Source organism: Rutidosis leptorrhynchoides, chromosome 4 (assembly GCF_046630445.1).
Source record: "Rutidosis leptorrhynchoides isolate AG116_Rl617_1_P2 chromosome 4, CSIRO_AGI_Rlap_v1, whole genome shotgun sequence".
NCBI classification, from domain to species: domain Eukaryota; kingdom Viridiplantae; phylum Streptophyta; class Magnoliopsida; order Asterales; family Asteraceae; genus Rutidosis; species Rutidosis leptorrhynchoides.
Genome location: NC_092336.1, coordinates 25,588,671 through 25,611,405, shown reverse-complemented (window position 1 = coordinate 25,611,405; position 22,735 = coordinate 25,588,671). Strand labels below are relative to the sequence as shown.

General features: G+C 30.1%; 1 protein-coding gene across 1 annotated transcript; it reads right to left on the bottom strand.

Moving 5' to 3' along the window:
* Positions 1–449: 449 nt before the first annotated feature.
* LOC139840218 (protein RER1A-like) lies at positions 450–2,816 on the bottom strand. The gene is made up of 3 exons (XM_071830443.1): positions 2,379–2,816; positions 861–1,041; positions 450–727 (listed from the first exon to the last, which is right to left on the bottom strand). The coding sequence occupies exons 1-3, from the start codon at positions 2,738–2,740 to the stop codon at positions 671–673; spliced, it is 600 nt and encodes a 199-aa protein (XP_071686544.1). The 5' UTR covers positions 2,741–2,816; the 3' UTR covers positions 450–670.
* Positions 2,817–22,735: the final 19,919 nt, after the last annotated feature.

Sequence of the window (22,735 nt, the reverse complement as noted above, 5' to 3'; positions counted from 1 at the left end):
TCACTGCTTCTTGACTATTGTTAAAATTTGGAATAGAAGGTAGGCTATTTCCGATCCATTCCTCGCCACAATTAAAACATTCGAAATATTCATCCTAGACATGATTCGAACCTGAGACATCTTGCAAGGAACTAAGGGCCCCAACCACTAGGCTATCTTGTGAGGGTTTAATTGTTTGAGTGAAATTATTTAAAAGGTATCATGCATGAAGGTTTCAACCGTTTAACCCATTTCCTTTTTAGCTAATTTCTTTCAATACCCAAAAGACCCTTAAACTATAACCAGCATTACCCCGTACATAAATAAGTAGAACAAAATGGCCAACTTTGGTTCTTTGATGCTGCAATACAATAAAAGTGTCTATTACGTTGCAAAGAAAGATAAAGAGTATATGAGTGAGAGACCAACTAAAGGAAACTAATATGTTGCTAAAATAAGGAATTCTCAGTAATTTATTTTTAATTTTAAATGATCAAATAGAATAAAGTGTCCCATGGTCAAAATTTCGAACACATAAAAGATATTATAAGGAAAATTAGCCTACAACAAATAATACACCTTTCAATCATCTACGGGCCGACCAGATTTCACAATATCTCGTCACCTAAAACAGATCCTTTGTTGTTTAATTTCAGCTAGTCGAATATTACAAGTTAACTCACCAAAATCTTCATGGTCTGCCATTGGATGCATCATCGACTGCAGCTGCTTTCTTTCCCGTGTATTTCTGCAAAACAGATACGGAAATCTTATTAAATGAAAAATCTAGCCCTTCTGGAATTAATTGGAGAAAAAGGTATTATTTTCTATATTCAAATATACAAAGTGAAATAAATTTAAAAGAGGTATTTAGTAGTTACCCGTTTGCCAAAGGAGAACGGAACATATCTATATTTAATCATGTGCATTATCTGCCTTTTCATTGTTGAAACAAATAGTACGATCCAATAGAACAACAAAATTGGCCAAAATACAGGCACGTCAAACATGCTGAAAAATGTGAGCGTAAAAGCGATACAGAAGGCTCTTGTAAGCGAATACCTAAAATAAAACAGAACATAACAATATCTCTATCATTATGAACTTATTTTGTGACATACTACGTAACTATTATGCTACATTGTATACATAACAAGTGTAAGACCATAGATAACGGTGATTGTGACGTGGAGTGAGTAAGGTGTACTTTTTGGGGCAAGTCAATAACTGGACCATGGCAGGGAAAGGGGGGAGTTGTAATGGGGTGCTTTTGTAAGAAGTTTGGCGGTGATGTGGTAAAATTTGATTGGTATTTGAGGTGTAAATAATTAAAAGTGGGAGAGAAAATACTCATAACCAATTGCATGCTGCCATGTCACAAGCCGCCCCTTTCCTCTCTCCGTGATCCGCCGACCAACGCCTGAAGACAAACGCCCACAAACGCTCCATTCCGGGCGTTTGTGGGGGCGTTTGTCTTGACACCTCATGAGCATTTGGGGGAATGCAGCCCCATTATCTATGGTCTAAGATGCAGAGTATGCAATTTTGATTTTGGCCCATAAAGAACGGGTTGATTCGGGTAATGTTTGTTTTCAAAAGGGGCCAAAGATTATAATCAAAAGAGTAGCAACTAGGGAACGAAATGTGTTAAACGGGTCTTAAGTAGCCCAGATTGTACAAAGTACATATATTACCGATTTGAGAGTCGTATTAACAAATGCATAATATTTTGATGACCTAGTAGTTGGTGTTCTAATATCTTCACAAAGTGAAATACACAGGAAACATCACAGGACAAATCCGTTTATAATATTTCCAGTTTCTTAGAAACCAAATTTTATCAGAGCAATTAACTTTTTCGATCATCCTATGAGCATCTTGAGATCTGTAGTGTTCACACTATCCACTGTTGTCTAAAATCTATCTTCAAAATACTCATTCTGCACCATTGTCATACGTCGTTTGTGTCTTACTAGGAAAAATAAACTTTATCAATAACATAACCTAACAACTTTCGGTCCCCATCAAACTAGATACAAACTAATGCCGTACATGTTCTAAGTTAAACCCACATTTTAGATAAAAATTGGTCTGCTGAATATATATCAAGTCAATCAATCTCCCTAAGTCACAATGGCATTTTAACTAGGTCATTAACAATTGAAATCAAACACCACTAAGTATTCACCTATGTTTATATTTGTACTGTATTAAATATAAGCAATATTAACAGTTTTGATTAGTTAGCAATGTCACATTTCAATCAAACAATCTCCTTAAATGATAAATCAAAATGTCATTGTACAAATTGGGAACCTAATAGGCCAGATCACAATTTACACCAACCGTCAAATCAAGATCAAGATCTACAATTAAAATTAAGTTAATACGAAACTCACCAGAATTTAAACTCAGGAAGACGTCGAACAAAGGGGCGAAACTCTTCAGATCCACGAGTAGGCAAAGAAGGACCATCATTGAGTTCAGGATCAACTTGAGGTGACAAAAATGCAAGAAACAGTTGCAATATATAAATACCAAGACCATAAGTAACAACATAAAATCCTTGAACAAAGTAAACACGAAGTGCATAAATTATGAAGACAATAGCGAAACCGATCCAACGGTGGAGAACGTGTGGTGTTGACTTGTCAAGAAGATGTTGGTATCTCCTGGAAATTGTGTGAGTGTATTCGGAGATTGATGTGGATTTGAGATCTGTGGATTCAAGATGATTACTGGTAGTACCACCGACATCCATTTTTGGGTTTTGGGTGTTTAATGAAATGATATGGATTCTGGAGAGATGGGTACAGATTGTACTCGTAGATCGGAAAGGGGGGTTTTGAAAGACTGTTAGGTAGACGACAAAAGTAAATATACCTATTCTTATATTTAATTTAATTTAATTTAATTGTTAGATTTTTTTTTTTTTTCTAACGAACTTTATCGACTTTTTAAACACGCGTTAACGACAAACTTAAGAGCTATTATAATTAGGGATTATCTAACTTGTGTCATAAGGGCATAAGTTAATAATCATTTATTTAACGTTCAATTAACTGAAACATTAACCGACAAAAATCACTCCGCAACGAATCGCAAGTTTCTTATCCTCGTTTTTAGCAAAATTCATCTTTTTATATCTGTTCAAAGTTTTTATATATCTAAACAAAATTTTAAGTGGAAGGTAATAGATAAAACTGGAAAAAAATAAAAAATAGTATAAATTGATATTTTTAAATTAAATATTATTTGTTGGCGATCATTATATCTTGGTAAGTAGTAAAATGAATCTAATAACAACTAATGTGACATTTTATGCTCCTTTGTTACTAATAAAATGAAACATGTACAACTAAGTTCCCATGCTTAATTAATATGAGTGTACGTTTACTCGATTTCTGGTTTATTGTTTAACTTAGTTGAATGAATTGATTTTTTAAAATATTGTTTTAAATTAATAACCAAAATAAAATTATCAAAATCAACCGGTCTAACCAAATGAAAAATTGATGTATAAACTTTATCATCCTTCACTATAGTCTATAACAATATAGTTTGAATTAAGCACTATGATTTTGCAGTTATATCTAGTTAAACCTATGTCATTTTACGAAGCTCACTACGAATTATAATTTGATTTCAATAGAAAACGACTCATATAAATTGATTTTTTATTTAGCTGGTTTGATTTTGACTTTAGTTATTGGTGGTGAAAATGTCTCTGAAAACTGAATAATCCAAACCGAATAAACCAAATATCTTTAAACTGGCCGACGTACACCCCTACAAGTACATTATATTAATCAAGTATGGCCATTCAAAAATGAAAGGACCCGTCCTAATCCATCCGGACGATGTCCATATCGATTATAAACGATTCACAACAGTTGATTACATCGCGAGGTACTTGACCTCTATATGATACATTTTACAAACATTGCATTCGTTTTTGAAAAGACAATCTTTCATAACATCGAAAGTTGACGGCATGCATACCATTTCATAATATATCTATCTATAATTGACTTAATAATAATCTTGACGAACTCAATGACTTGAATGCAACATCTTTTGAAATATGTCATGAATGACTTCAACTAATATCTCTAAAATGAGCAAATGCACAGCAGAAGATTTCTTTCGTACCTGAGAATAAACATGCTTTAAAGTGTCAACCAAAAGATTGGTGAGTTCATTAGTTTAACATAAATAATCATTTCCATCATTTTAATAGACCACAAGATTTTCATTTCCAGTTCTCATAAATAAACGTCCCATGCATAGAGACAAAATATCATTCATATGGATTGAACACCTGGTAACCGACATTCACAATATGCATATAAGAATATCCCCATCATTCCGGGATCCTCCTTCGGACATGATATAAATTTCGAAGTACTAAAGCATCCGGTACTTTGGATGGGGCTTGTTGGGCCCGATAGATCTATCTTTAGAGTTCGCGTCAATTAGGGTGTCTGTTCCCTAATTCTTAGATTACCAGTCTTAATAAAAAGGGGCATATTCGATTTCGATCATTCAACCATGTAATGTAGTTTTGATTACTTGTGTCTATTTCGCAAAAACATTTATAAAAATTGCGCATGTATTCTCAGCCCAAAAATATAAAGAGTAAAAGGGAGCAAATGAAACTCACGCATATAAATATTGTAAAACAGTTAATAAAGCATTTGCATGTATTCTCAGCCCAAAAATGTAATGAGTAAAAAGGGAGCAAATGAAACTCACGCATATAAATATTGTAAAACAGTTATTAAAACAGTGCATGTATTCTCAGTCCCAAAGATGTAAAGAGTAAAAGGGAAATGAAACTCACCATACTGTATTTTGTAGTAAAAATACATATGACTACACTGAACAATGCAGGGTTGGCCTCGGATTCACGAACCTATGTCATTTATATATATATATATATATATATATATATATATATATATATATATATATATATATATATATATATATATTAACACATATCACATTTAATCAACTGGGTTTATTTATATTATATACTATATTAGGATTATTATCTTTATATATATATATATATATATATATATATATATATATGATTATATATAAAATGTTGTTACATAACTAATACTTTATTTTGATAATAGATAGTTGTAATATTTTTATAAAAATAATAATACTAATAATAATAGTAATAATATATAATAGTATTGATAGTAAAAATATTGATAATAGTATATATAAAAATCTTGTTAAAGATAATATAATAATAAGTTATTTTATTTGTATATTAAAACAATAATATTGTTAGTAACACCTTATACTAATAATGTTTAATAATAATACTAATTATGATAATGATAATAATAATAATAATAATAATAATAATAATAATAATAATAATAATAATAATAATAATAATAATATAATAATAATAATAATAATAATGATAAAAGTGATAAAAATGATAATTTTATTTAATAATAATAATACTAATAATAGAAAACTACCTCAAAGGATAAGTTTCAAAATAAAGGTCCTTTCCCGGGTTCGAACCCACAACCTTTCGCTCACTGTCAACACCCTAAACCACAGCTCTGCTTTCACTTTTCCGAATTATATCGTCCCTTAATTATATTTATCCTTATTTTTGTATCTCATTTCTACTTCTCCTTCTTCATGAATCATATATAATTACGAATCATTCTCATAATCATCATCATAATCTTAAATCATAATCCATGATCATACTCATAATAAATTATTATCATCATCGTGAATCGATATTATACCCGCAACCATTCATCATTATCAACCCTAATCATGATCATAATCGTGGTTATCATATCTATCATCGCGTTCATTTAGTTTCGCCACCTTCATCATCGTAACAGGAGCACAGAATCAGGTATAGCAGTTCGATCCTATTGTTGTCGAGTAAATACCAGGAAGATAGAAAGAGGGATTTGCAAAACAGGTCAAGCTTCTACGGCCCATTTAGAGCAAAAAAAAAATAAGTATTCGGCCCAAAATATATACGAAGGCAACCCAGTTCGTTGGATTATCACTTCGCATAGATGAAGATATATACATTCTGTTGGTTAGTGTTTATTTATTCAAACCCACTTTGCTTTTTGATAAAGTTGCACTACCAACTGGTTCCCATTATCGTCGACCAAAGTGGAAAAGGAAAAAAGGGAACGTGCATGGTGATAATCAATTGTAGTGGACAAAGAAAAACATGCGGCCTATATTTAATGGTAGTAGTAGTTGACATATTCTAATTTGTAGGTGATGGGTTGGGAATGTTTAAAATAATGAAATGGTGATGGGATGAGATATCATGTGTGGCCAGCAAAAAAAAAAATATATCTATTTTAAATGCTCGTTGATTAGCTGGTACCCAACTACTCTTCGACCCACTCAAGTGTACTGACCTCAAGAATTGTAATAATCTCAATATTCTTACTGTAACTCCCACTAAATACATTATATATACTTCCAACGTGTTTAAAACTAGTTTAAGAAGTCCTTCATTTAGTCACCATTTCTTATCTCGTTCATAGTAAAAAAATCCAGCAAATACTAGTGAGCTTGGTTGATGGAAACACAGAAAGGTAGTAAGTTAAGATGGCGAGTGGTGAGGTTTCACGGTGGTTTGGTTTTTGATGAAGATGATCGATGGTGATTATTGATTATAGGCGAAAGAAAGTAATAAAGAAGAGTATTGAAGATTGGCGATTTAATGTTTCATGGTGGTTTGTTGTTGTGATTTTCGGACGTAACCAGAATAAAACAGACTATAGCAGCGGGCCGAAGTTGCCGTTAATAATTGGGGTGGTTGTGTGATTTTTCGATCATTAGAAACAGAAAGATAGAAGAATCATTGTAGGTGGTCGTTTGAAATATTTGAAGGTGTTTTTGCAGTAGCCGTGAGCAGAAAACAAGAGTGAGTTTATAGTGGTTTGTAATAAGGTGGTTTCGTTGGTGGATATAAGAGAGTGAGGAAGATTGATAGATATGGTTGATATATACAAAAGGTCTCATAGATTGATTGTGAAAGGAACAGAAAATATTCGAGCAGACAATGAAGTAGTAACAAATAAAAATTAAAGTTGATATGGATTGCTAACGGTTTGATATCAATAAGATTTATTTGTACGATTCTTGAGGCAGAAAACAAAATTAACTATAGTGGAATTGTGATGTGAAATTGAAATGGATTCCAAAAGATCATACATTTGAATTTATATGTTTATTATTAATAATTAATAATTATATTACTAATAATTCAATTAATAATGATAATGATAATATTAACAATAACAGTAATAAAAATAATAAGTCACAATAACAATAACAGTGAAAAATGATAATAATAATAATAATAATACTAATTATATTAATATTAATAATGATATTAATAATATTACTTATATTTATATATATCAAATTTTTATATAATGATATTAGAAATTTTAATGTTGATAAAAAAAATATTGGGAGTGACAATAATATTACTATAGTAACTATATAAATTTTAATATCTTTGTAATATAACATATTATATAATAACACGTACTGAATATTTAATATTTACACATTTTATATATATACTTTTACATTTTTATTTATATACGTGTATATATATATTTATTTACACTCAATAGTTCGTGAATAGTCGGGAGTAGTCAAATGTCAAATAGACATCTGAAACAGTTCAAAATTTTTGAGATTTAATTTAACAGACTTTGCTGAGATTTAATTTAACAGACTTTGCTTATCGTGTCGAAACCATATAAAGATTAAGTTTAAATTTGGTCAGAAATTTCCGGGTCATCACAGTACCTACCCGTTAAAAGAAATTTCGTCCCGAAATTTGATCGAGGTCGTCATGGCTAACTATAAAAATGTTTTCATGACGAATATGAGTTGGTGAATAGAGTTTTATTATCATTGATTAATATAGATAAAACGATTTGATTATGCAAGGAGCATAAGTGAAGCTATCGCAAGAGTGTGAAATAAGTAAATGTATATTCGTTTTAACCGATTACGTAGTTATGATTGATTTCCGGAATTCAAGGGATTTAAAAGAAAATCTTGAAGATCTATAAGATCTGATTCTTCGGGATTTATGGAAATTGAGATCTCTTTAATTAAATACGGTGATCTGCCTCGATTACTACGTCTGATATTTCCTTTATAAATTTACCTTTTCTGTTCCATTTGTTTTCACCATTTCTATACTCAATTCCCAAATTCAAAAGATTTATGAAAATGCTTAACCCTGTTCTGATCCTTGTTCTTATTCTAACTATCGCAATGATTGTTCTTCTTTTCCATCTCCCATCTGAAGAATCTGTTTATTTCTATTATGCTCTAGGGATTATTATATTTATAATTCTCCCGTGTCTTTATATTGCTATACGTACTAATATCCACGGTTTGAAATTTCTGGGTTGTTGTTGAGTTTTATGTCTTCCCTTTTATTTCAATGTCCCTGCTTCTATCTCCTATAATCATTGTCATCCACAGTTAATGCTCTCTCTTATTTGCTGCTATTTATACCCCTTTTCTATTTCGGAGCTTCATGCTTTTGTTTACTTTTCGCAAGTAGCGGTCCAGAATTCATAGGTATGGAGTTTCGAATTATCATAATATACAAGGTAGAAAGGAAAGGTAGTAGCACGATTTTATTTGTCAAATTACCAGAATATCCGGAAAAGACCGAATCATCAAGAAAATGTTTTCTTGATATTTTTGAGGTTAAATAGAATACAAGAGTCGTGTAACATGGCACATGATGACGTTATAGTCTGTGAATCATCACGTTCCATTAGAAGCTCAGCATGACTTACTGTAATATAATCACGTTGATCACGTGTCATTATATTATACTAACTCATGCATCAGTTTCCAACATTACTTCAATAACATTCATATTTTAAGTTTGAAAGTTTACATAATATAGAAACTAGCAGTTTCTAGATGATGTAACACTGATAGCACGAAGAGATTAATGATTTCAGATAAGAATAGTTATAAAAATATCTTCATAAATATGGAGGATATTTATAATGAAAGATAAAATGATATCTTGGAATTTCTAATATCGAAGGATGGTGAAGAAAATTTGTCCGCAAGAGTTTGGAGTCAAAAGCAAGGTATTCGTTAATGACTTCAGCAGGTACTGAATCATTTAGATTCTTTGAAGTCAAACTTATTCTTTGTGATTTGTCCACGGCTTCCTTCATAGTTTGCTCAATCAGTTTTTCAGTTTCAAACTTTTTCTGAGCTTTGCCAACCTACAATCCTTTATCATCAACTTTCGACGATTAAGGTCGTTTACGGTTGTCTACGGTTTCTGCTGCTTCATTCAGCTTTTTCAATATTCAAAGTATTTGATTTGTAGACTGAGTGCTTTTCAGGATTTCAGATGAAAGATCATAATTCTAAGAGATAAATGTTATATGTTTACATATAACTGTTGATGTAGATATGCTGTGAGTTTTCAAAGTACCGATTGCTGATTCCCGGTAATTGGTATGGCAGTTCTCGTTACATGATGCGGATGAGTATATTAATAAATATAATGATTTATCAGAGAGATTTAAGCCAAGAAGCAACGAGGTTGCTGGTACGTCTGCTGGTAATATGGTGGAATATAAAAGGTTCCCTGGTAACAACAAAAGAGCACGCATATATATCAAGATTATAATAAGGTTAATCCGAATGAAAATCGAAGTTGACTTGCTGAAGCTGTGACAAAATTGACTAATTTTGGAAAGGGATTGCAATGTTATTTTCAGTAATAACAACGCCAAAAGAGCTAGCACAGATACTTGTTAAATGTTTACTCAGGTTCTGAGAGTTTTCAAGTGCATAACTATATGCATCAATCCCTTATTACATAGATGAAGTACTGTTGGTTCATTCTCTCGATTGAGGTGTTTTCAAGAATTACGAAAGGTTTGAACGCAGATTGTAATCGTCAAGATACAAATGAGGTTTAAGATGAAATCAAGTGGCAAACTTGAAGAATTGTTTAGTTTCATATGTTATAGTCAATATTTTAATTCATTTTAATTGTCCAATGTTATTAGTCCACAGTCGATAGTCCATAGTTGACAGTCCAATAATTCATATTCATATACAATTTAATAAATAATATTCGAATTAATTAATACGTATCGTAACCCGTATTCGTCTCAGACTCGATCACAACTCAAACTATATATATATTATTGTAGAATCAACCTCTACCCTGTATAGAGAACTCGATCATTACTGCATATAGAGTGTCTATGGTGATTCCAAATAATATATACAGATGCGTCGATATGATATGTCAAAACCTTGTATACATGTCCCGGTATTTAAAGTGCGTAAAAATAAATAACAAGAATAAATGACGATAATTAAAGTGCGTAAAGTAACTAACAGAAATTAAATGACGATTACTAAAATTACGAGAATGTAAATTGCGATAATTAAATTGCGATAAATAAAATATAATCAGTTAGCTAGGAACAATTAGTTAGGAACAGTTAGCGTGGATTCTTAACAAAATTTCTCATAGTTAATTTGTTTGTTTCTAACAAATTTTATTTTGTCAAATGTTTTCTTCATTATGCCACTTGTTGGATTCTGATAAATCAAAATCCAAATATGAAATTGGATGAATATGGTTATTCTGTGGTGAACAGATTTGTATATCGTTGGATGTAAGTAGGATATTAAATGACCGCTGAATCAGATTCGAAGAGTGTACAGTGTAACTTATTAATGTGAATCTTAAATATTCCTCGGGTATTACCTACCCGTTAAAATATTTTCATCATTAACAGTTTGTACAAAAAGATTTTTAATTACAATCTTTATGAAAATATATATACATATATATTTTCTTCAGATGTAATCATGGATTTAATGAGTCAATATGATATTAAACTCATTTGATTTACCGTTAGAACAAGAATATATAATCTCTCAAACATTAGAGATTACATAATCGTCATGTCGAACGAAGATAAATGATGTAGAACGATTCATAGAACGATGATTATACTCGAGGTACAGAATGAGATGTTGAGGTTTGTGCTGCAGATGTTTTTGTTGATGGTACTGGTGTTACCGGTGCTGTTGCTGAAGCTGGTAGGTTTTACACCACGTTTTCCCAGATTGATTATTTGAGCACGAAGTTCGTTGACTTCTTCCATTATTCCGGGATGATTGTTGGTTGGAACAAGCGGATGAATTGTGATGACCCAGGAATTTCCGACCAAACTTAAACTTAATCTTAATAAGTTTCCGACATGATAAGCAAAAGTTGTAATGTTAAAGTCTCATAAACTTTGAACTGTGTTCATGCATCCATTCGACCTTTGAACTATTAATATGAATTCAGTTACCCTTTGACCATGCCTGACGATTCACGAACAGATGTGAGTAAATAAATATGTAAGTATATATATATATATAAGGTATAAACATTATATGTATATAATTATCAAATAGTATATATTAATATATTTATATTTACAAGTTAAAAGATAATTATTAATACTTATTATATATATCAGTATTATCAATATTATGTATATAATTGGATACAATTAATTAATAATGTTATTGATATCATTACTACTTTTATTATTATAAAATATCAATCAATATTAGCAATATCAATTATAAAATTTTTTGTATAAAATTATGATTATTACAAATCTACAATAAATATTTAAAATAATAAATATGATTAAATTTATTATTTATTTGTAATCTAAATAATATTAGATATTAAGATTAATACTACTATAATTAGTATTATAAATAACATAATTATTATGTATTATTATTAATTATTATTATCAATATTATTATTATTTATTATATTATGATATATTTACATTTATTAAATTATTAATATTAATTATATATAAAAAAAATATTTATAAAACTCAGATTCCAGTACAAGAGTTGTTTCACGTCTCCATCTAATCCGACTTTCTTTCCCTTTATTCGATTCCTGCTGTCTGTACGAATCACAAATCAACAAAGGAGTAATCCAAAACTCTGTTTCAATCTTTATTTATTTATTTTTATATATTTTCTGTTTCAATTAACTAACAGGCGACGAATTTGGATATAAATAATAGAATTACACAGAGATATGGTCACATTCAACTAACTTCATATTCCCTTTTTTTTACAGTTTTAATTTATTGACTTAAATAAAAAAAAATCGAAGAACAGGTGCCTGCACCCTGTTCGTGTTTTAAATTTGAAAAACTTCAATTCGAATTTAATTTTAAAATCTTTTAATGCAGTGTAGTTAGAAAACTTTCATTTAATCTAACTGCAGAGTTTCAAGGTCCAATTTCATCTATCGAGATTGAATTTAGGAGTCAAAGTTTTGATTTAAAAAGTCAAAGAATCTGTTCTTAAGCAAATTCGAAATCTATGTTGTGATTTACGTTCAATTAATGATTTCAAAAGTTTCTAAACAAGATTTCAAACCTACTTCATGTTATAATCATATCCTAAAACCTTCTAAAATTCAAAATCTAATTATTATTATTTTTAATATTACCGAAACTGCTGTAACAGTTTTTTTTTAATTTTTTTTATATCAGATGATTTAAATACTTATATGGTTCATTTATATAGCGTTTGATAATCTTAAAAACATTTTGGTGAATGATTATTATGTTGGTTTAATTCCCTGCCGATTGGGTTATTGATAAAGAAGATGAACATGGAAGAGAAATAAATACGGGATATATAGTTTTGTTTTCAGTATTAATTCAGAAAAAGGGCAACAGCCCAATGGTTTAGGAGGGTGTCGGGAGAGCGTGAGGTCTCGGGTTCGAGTCCCACTGGGTGCATTTCTTTTTACTTGAAGTTTTTAAGGGTATACACACTTTCTTTTACTTTTATTATTATTATTATAATTATGATGATTATTACTAATTATTGTTATGATTATTATTATTGGTTACTAATGTTATAATTAGGATTATAAATTGTTATTGTTAATAGTATTATTATTATTTAAGGTGTTACTAATAGTACTAGTATTATCATTATAATTATTAGTAACACCATCATAATTATTATTATTATTATTATTATTATTATTATTATTATTATTATTATATTTACAATAGAAAGTTAGTCATATAACATATACTTAATAAGACTATATCAATGTTTTTATAAACCATTTATTTAAAGTATACCAGATAATTATAGACAACATATAATTTAAGATATAAAATGTAAATAAAATATATATACTTTAATTAAGAGTTAGTATAAATTTTATATATAATTACAACACTATATAGATAGAATTATTTGATTCTATGAGTTAATACATATAAATGATATAGGTTCGTGAATCCGAGGCCAACCCTACACTTGTTAAATGACGTCATATGTATTTTTACTACAAAATACATTGGGTGAGTTTCATTACTCCCTTTTTAAATACTTTCGCAATATATATTTTTGGGACTGAGAATACATGCGCTGCTTTTATAAATGTTTTACGATATAGACACAAGTAATCGAAACTACATTCTATGGTTGAATTATCAAAATCGAATATGCCCTTTTTATTAAGTCTGGTAATCTAAGAATTAGGGAACAGACACCCTAATTGACGCGAATCCTAAAGATAGATCTATCGGGCCCAACAAGCCCCATCCAAAGTACCGGATGCTTTAGTACTTCGAAATTATATCATGTCCGAAGGAGGATCCCGGAATGATGGGGATATTCTTATATGTATATTGTTAATGTCGATTACCAGGTGTTCAATCCATATGAATGATATTTTTGTCTCTAGGTATGGGACGTATGTTTATGAGAAATGGAAATATGAAATCTTGTGGTCTATTAAAATTATGAAATGATTATTTATGATAAACTAATGAACTCACAAACCTTTTGGTTGACACTTTAAAGCATGTTTATTCTCAGGTACGAAAGAAATCTTCCGCTGTGCATTTGCTCATTTTAGAAATATTACTTGAAGTCATTCATGACATATTTCAAAAGACGTTGCATTCGAGTCATTGAGTTCATCAAGATTATTATTAAGTCAATTATAGTTAGATATATTATGAAATGGTATGCATGCCGTCAACTTTCGATGTAATGAAATTTTGTCTTTTCAAAAACGAATGCAATGTTTATAAAATGTATCATATAGAGGTCAAGTACCTCGCGAGGTAATCAACTATTGTGAATCGTTTATAATCAATACGGACTTCATCCGGATGGATTAGGATGGGTCCTTTCAGTTGGTATCAGAGCGGTGGTCTTAGCGAACCATGTCTGCATTAGTGTGTCTAACTGATAAGTCGTTAGGATGCATTATTGAGTCTGGACTTCGACTGTGTCTACATATCAAAAGTTTTGCTTATCTTTTTATGTCAAAAATTATCTGCTTATCATTCTTAGAGAATCACTTACTTATCATTCTTAGTCTAGACACGTTTTACTGCATTGACTGCATGAATAGTGTAAAGACAAAATTCATATCTTAGCGTATCTGCTACTTCATATCTTAGCGTATCTGTTACTGTAACTTTATCTGACATATTCCGTTGATTCCTCCGTAACTTATGGGATTTTAGTATTAAATATGCATATGTAAATTATGTATTACAGGGTACTAATCTACATCCTATAATCTACTTCTTATCGAAAATCCTTCATCTGATCGTACGAGATGAATCCTACAACCAGTTCGAGTCCCTCAGATTCCGATAGCTATTCCGATAGTTATTCCGACAGCTATACCGACATAGATGTCACCTAAGCTCCGAAAAACAACGTCATCGGCATGAATCAACCAATCAGCCCTTATCAATTAATCTGACGGGTTCGTAGTCAACTTAATTAATAGAAACGCGCAGAAGGCAATCCCTTCCACCAACCGAATTCACCTCTTGACAATGAACCTGAAGTTTTTACCGGTGAACCTGTTCGAGACACCATTTTCAGTCTCATTTCCGGGGTAACTTGACAAGATTATATTTTATCCACAATTCTGAACCTTATTCATCCGCTCGTTTCGACCGACAATCATTCTGGAGTAATAAGTCAACAAACTTCGTGCTCGAATAATCAATTCGGAGAATATGGTGCAAAATGTACCAGCTTCAGCAACATCACCGGCAACAACAGTACAATCAATAACAGCACCAGTACCATCAACAATCCATGCTTCAATATCATCATCTGTACTTTGAGTATGATCTTCGTTCGACATGTCGAATATGTAATCTCTAAAGTTTTAAAGATTATTTATTCTAGATCTAACCGAAAAGCAAATGAGTTAATATTATATTAACTCATTAAATCCATGAATACATCTGAAGAAAATATATATGTATATATGTTTTCATAAAGATTGTAATTAAAAATTCTCTTGTACAAACTGTTAATGGTGAAAATATTTTAACGGGTAGGTAATACCCGAGGACTATTTAAATTTCACATTAATAAGTTACATTGTACGTTCTTCGAATCTGTTTCAACAGTCATATACTATCCTACTTACATCCACCGATATACAAATTCGTTCACCACAGAATAACCATATTCATCCAATTACATATTTGGATTTTGACCTATCAGAATCCAACAAGTGGCATAATGAAGAAATAATGGACACAATAAAAATTGATTAGAAACAGATTAATTAACAATATGAAATTTTGTTAAGAATCCACGCTAACAAAATCCTAGCCAACTGTTCCTAGCTAACTGTTAATTATGTATTACATTTTAATTATCGCAATTTATTTATCGCAATTTATATTCTCGTAATTTTATTTATCGTCATTTAATTTGTGTTATTTACTTTACGCATTTAATTTATCGTCAGTTAATTTCTGTTATTTATTTTACGCACTTTAAATATCGGGACACGTATACAAGGTTTTGACATATCATATTGACGCATCTATATATATTATTTGGAATCACCATAGACACTCTATATGCAGTAATGATCGAGTTCTCTATACAGGGTTGAGGTTGATTCTATAATAATATATATACTTTGAGTTGTGATCGAGTCTGAGACATGTACACGGGTCACGATACGTATTAATTCGAATATTATATATTAAATTATATATGAATATGAATTATTGGACTGTCAACTGTGGACTATCGACTGTGGACTATCGACTGTGGACTAATAACATTGGATAATTAAAATGAAGTAAAATATTGACTATAACATATGAAACTAAACAATTTTTCAAGTTTGCCACTTGATTTCATCTTAAACCTCATTTGTATCTTGACGATTCCAATCTGCGTTCAAACCATTCATGATTCTTGAAAACACTTCAATCGAGAGGATGAACCAACCGTACTTCATCAACGAAAGAAAATATTGATGCATATAGTTATGCACCTGGAAACACTCAGAACATGAGTAAACGTTTAACACGTATCTGTGCTAGCTCCTTGGGCGTTGTTACTACCGAAAATAACTTTACAATTCCTTTCCCAATTAGCCAATTTTGTCATAGCTCCAGCAAATCAACTTTGACTTTCATTCGGATTAAACTTATTATAACTTGATTTATAAGCCCACCTTTCGTCATCGTTATCGGGGAACTGTTTATATTTCACCACATTAACAGAAACTTATCAGCAACTTCATTACTCATCGACTTAATTTCTCCGAAGAATCATTATATTTATTCATTGAAACCCCATCTTGTATTCATCTACACACTGTAACAATAATTGCCATAACAATTACGGGAAATCAGCAATCAGTACTTTAAAAACTCACAGCATATCTACATCAACAATTATATATATGACATTTATCTCTTAGAATTATGATCTCTCATTCTGAAATTCTGAAAAGCACTCAGTCACAAATCAATACTCTGAATATTGAAAAAAAAAGCTAAATGAAGCAACAGAAACTGTAGATAACCGTAAACGACCATAATCATCGAAAGTTTGATGATAAAGATTAGTATGTTGGGAAAAGCTCAGAAAAGTTGGAACTGGAAAGCGGATTAAGCTAACCATAAAGGAAACTAAGGAGAAATACAAGTAACATACCCTAAATTCATAGAACCCAGATAAATCTAGATCCGTTGAAATCGTTAGAGAATATCTTGCTCCGAAGTCATATTAAAATCTTGCGAAAAATCTTTCTCCATCAACCATCGAACTTAGAAATTCCAAAATATCATCATCAATATCTTCGATATTTCTGAGGATATTTTCATAAATATTCTCGTCCGAAATTATATACCTCTTCGTGCTTCCTGTGTATCATTGTATTGGAAACACACAATAGAAAATTAGTGTCGAAAAGCGGATTATGCGAAACTATGAAGAAAGCTGTGGACAAATCACAAAGAATAAGTTTGACTTCAAAGAATCCAAATGATTCTGTTTCTGATGAAATCTGTAGCGAATACCTTGCTTCCGAATCTAAACCTTTACGGACAAATCTTCTTCATCATCTATCGATATTAGAAATTCCAAGATATCATCGTATCTTTCGTTATAAATATCCTCCATATTTCTGAAGATATTTTCATAACTATTCATATCTGAAATCATTAATCTCTTCCTGATATCAGTGTTACATCATATAGAAACTGTTAGTTTCTATATTCTGTAAACTTTCGAGCTTAAAATATGAATGTTATTGAATTAATGTTGGGAACTGATGCATGAATTAGTATAATATAATGACACTTGATCAACGTGATTATATTACAGTAAGTCATGCTGAGTTTCTAAATGGAACGTGATGATTCACAGATCATAACGTCATCGTGTGCCATGTTACATAACTCTTTCATTCTACTTCACTCCTGAACATATCAAAAAAAAAAAGTATTCTTGATGGTTCTATCTTCCGTGATGTTGATAAATTTGAAAATCAAATCGTGCTATCACATTCCTTCCTGCTTAGAACATTATAATCATTCGAGACTCTATATCTACAAATTATGGACCATTAATCGCTTGACTTGAAGTCGGGAAGAGAAAATAAAAGCATAGAGCTTTGAAATATAAGGGAGAATATAAAGCCGATAACAACACATAAATTACAAACCGTGTATATCAATGTTTATCGCAACATAAAGACACGAGAGAATTAAAAACATTATAATCCCGAGGGCGAAGTAGAAGAAGACAGATTCCTCTGGTGGAAGTTGGAAGAGGAGAATGATTGTTGCGATAATAAGGATGAGGACAAGGATTAGAACTGGATTAAGCATTTTCACAATCTTTTGGATATATGAACTGAGAAAGAAGGCATAGAAGTGGTGGAAACTAATGGAACGGAAAAGGTAAATTTATAAGGGAAATATCAGATGGAGAAATCGAGGCAGATCACCGTATTTAATTATAGAGATCTTAATTTTCTTACTCGCCGAAGAATCAAATCTTTTAGATTTCGAAGATTTTCTTTAAATCTCTTGAATTCCGGAATTCAACCCTGACTCTGTCAAAAGTTAAGACGCACCTTATTTTCTAAATTCAACCATGACTAGTCAAAAGTTATGATAAAATTTTTTTTCTATCTCATTTCATTATTTTAAGATAGCTTCACTCGTGCTCTTCGAATAATCGAATTATTTTATATGAATTATTTAATAATGATAAAACTCTATTTATCAGCTCATATTCGTCAGGAAAACATATTTATTGTTAGCCATGACGACCTCACTCAAATTTCGGGACGAAATTTCTTTAACAGGTAGGTACTGTGATGACCCAGAAATTTCCGACCAAACTTAAACTTAATCTTAATAAGTTTCCGACATGATAAGCAAAAGTTGTAATGTTAAAGTCTCATAAACTTTGAACTGTGTTCATGCATCCATTCGACCTTTGAACTATTAATATGAATTCAGTTACCCTTTGACCATGCCTGACGATTCACGAACAGATGTGAGTAAATAAATATGTAAGTATATATATATATAAGGTATAAACATTATATGTATATAATTATCAAATAGTATATATTAATATATTTATATTTACAAGTTAAAAGATAATTATTAATACTTATTATATATATCAGTATTATCAATATTATGTATATAATTGGATACAATTAATTAATAATGTTATTGATATCATTACTACTTTTATTATTATAAAATATCAATCAATATTAGCAATATCAATTATAAAATTTTTTGTATAAAATTATGATTATTACAAATCTACAATAAATATTTAAAATAATAAAAATGATTAAATTTATTATTTATTTGTAATCTAAATAATATTAGATATTAAGATTAATACTACTATAATTAGTATTATAAATAACATAATTATTATGTATTATTATTAATTATTATTATCAATATTATTATTATTTATTATATTATGATATATTTACATTTATTAAATTATTAATATTAATTATATATATAAAAAAATATTTATAAAACTCAGATTCCAGTACAAGAGTTGTTTCACGTCTCCATCTAATCCGACTTTCTTTCCCTTTATTCAATTCCTGCTGTCTGTACGAATCACAAATCAACAAAGGAGTAATCCAAAACTCTTTTTCAATCTTTATTTTTTTTTTTTTTATATTTTATGTTTCAATTAACTAACAGGCGACGAATTTGGATATAAATAATAGAATTACACAGAGATATGGTCACATTCAACTAACTTCATATTCCCTTTTTTTTACAGTTTTAATTTATTGACTTAAATAAAAAAAAATCGAAGAACAGGTGCCTGCACCCTGTTCGTGTTTTAAAATTTGAAAAACTTCAATTCGAATTTAATTTTAAAATCTTTTAATGCAGTGTAGTTAGAAAACTTTCATTTAATCTAACTGCAGAGTTTCAAGGTCCAATTTCATCTATTGAGATTGAATTTAGGAGTCAAAGTTTTGATTTAAAAAGTCAAAGAATCTGTTCTTAAGCAAATTCGAAATCTATGTTGTGATTTACGTTCAATTAATGATTTTAAAAGTTTCTAAACAAGATTTCAAACCTACTTCATGTTATAATCATATCCTAAAACCTTTTAAAATTCAAAATCTAATTATTATTATTTTTAATATTACCGAAACTGCTGTAACAGTTTTTTTTAATTTTTTTTTATATCAGATGATTTAAATACTTATATGGTTCATTTATATAGCATTTGATAATCTTAAAAACGTTTTGGTGAATGATTATTATGTTGGTTTAATTCCCTGCCGATTGGGTTATTGATAAAGAAGATGAACATGGAAGAGAAATAAATACGGGATATATAGTTTTGTTTTCAGTATTAATTCAGAAAAAGGGCAACAGCCCAATGGTTTAGGAGGGTGTCGGGAGAGCGTGAGGTCTCGGGTTCGAGTCCCACTGGGTGCATTTCTTTTTACTTGAAGTTTTTAAGGGTATACACACTTTCTTTTACTTTTATTATTATTATTATGATGATATGATGATGATGATTATTACTAATTATTGTTATGATTATTATTATTGGTTACTAATGTTATAATTAGGATTATAAATTGTTATTGTTAATAGTATTATTATTATTTAAGGTGTTACTAATAGTACTAGTATTATCATTATAATTATTAGTAACACCATCATAATTATTATTATTATTATTATTATTATTATTATTATTATTATTATTATTATTATTATTATTATTATTATTATTATTATTATATTTACAATAGAAAGTTAGTCATATAACATATACTTAATAAGACTATATTAATGTTTTTATAAACCATTTATTTAAAGTATACCAGATAATTATAGACAACATATAATTTAAGATATAAAATGTAAATAAAATATATATACTTTAATTAAGAGTTAGTATAAATTTTATATATAATTACAACACTATATAGATAGAATTATTTGATTCTATGAGTTAATACATATAAATGATATAGGTTCGTGAATCCGAGGCCAACCCTACACTTGTTAAATGACGTCATATGTATTTTTACTACAAAATACATTGGGTGAGTTTCATTACTCCCTTTTTAAATACTTTCGCAATATATATTTTTGGGACTGAGAATACATGCGCTGCTTTTATAAATGTTTTACAATATAGACACAAGTAATCGAAACTACATTCTATGGTTGAATTATCGAAATCGAATATGCCCTTTTTATTAAGTCTGGTAATCTAAGAATTAGGGAACAGACACCCTAATTGACGCGAATCCTAAAGATAGATCTATCGGGCCCAACAAGCCCCATCCAAAGTACCGGATGCTTTAGTACTTCGAAATTATATCATGTCCGAAGGAGGATCCCGGAATGATGGGGATATTCTTATATGTATATTGTTAATGTCGATTACCAGGTGTTCAATCCATATGAATGATATTTTTGTCTCTAGGTATGGGACGTATGTTTATGAGAAATGAAAATATGAAATCTTGTGGTCTATTAAAATTATGAAATGATTATTTATGATAAACTAATGAACTCACCAACCTTTTGGTTGACACTTTAAAGCATGTTTATTCTCAGGTACGAAAGAAATCTTCCGCTGTGCATTTGCTCATTTTAGAGATATTACTTGAAGTCATTCATGACATATTTCAAAAGACGTTGCATTCGAGTCATTGAGTTCATCAAGATTATTATTAAGTCAATTATAGTTAGATATATTATGAAATGGTATGCATGCCGTCAACTTTCGATGTAATGAAATTTTGTCTTTTCAAAAACGAATGCAATGTTTGTAAAATGTATCATATAGAGGTCAAGTACCTCGCAAGGTAATCAACTATTGTGAATCGTTTATAATCGATACGGACTTCATCCGGATGGATTAGGACGGGTCCTTTCATGAATAAGGTTTAGAATTGTGGATAGAATATAATCATGATGAGATACTCTGGAAATGAGCGAGAAAATGGTATTACGGACAGGTTCTGTAACATCCTGCATTTTTCCGTTAAATTATTTTAACGCCCGTCTTTGTATTTTAATAATATCCTTTGTAACTAGATTCGTATCCTAAATTAGCTAACATTCTTAATAATTTCGTTATTGGATTATAACGTCTCCCGTACTCTCGTGAAATTCAAATAATTCGTTTGGTTAATTCACGCACCCGCACCCGAACTAGAGGGACTAAACTTGCAAAGAGGCCAAAGATTTGACTAGGTCAACTAGTCAAACCTTCAACCTCCTCCTCTCATTTCTCTCTTTCTTTCTTTTTCATACTTCCATTTTCTCTCAAGAACTCAAACAAGATTCATCATCTAAATTCGATTTTGGAGGCTAACATCAAAACAAATTACATATTTGGAATCCTCTCTTCATCCCCTACAACCTGATACCAATTTCATCTCATTTGGGTAGCTTTCTAAAATCACTAGATTTTGTGTTCTTGATGTTTTAACTTATAAAGTTGTTAGTTAGTGTCTATGGCTCAAGTATAACATGAATACATGTTTTGTTTGCTCGATTTGTTGTTTTGAGTAACTAGTTTGAACATTTGAAATGGGTGTGCTTAATCCTTGCTTTTGGTTGATTAAATGTTAAAGTTCATGTATTAAATGTGTTACTAGCATCATTAGCTTCATTTTGATGTGTAGGTTGATTTAGAAAATCTTTATTTACAAAATGGTTGAATTCATGATTTTGGTTAGGGTTTGATAGACTTAAAACGAACTTTTTGATGCTTGAATGCCATGAAATGTTATTTGTAAGTGTTTAGTTGTAATGCA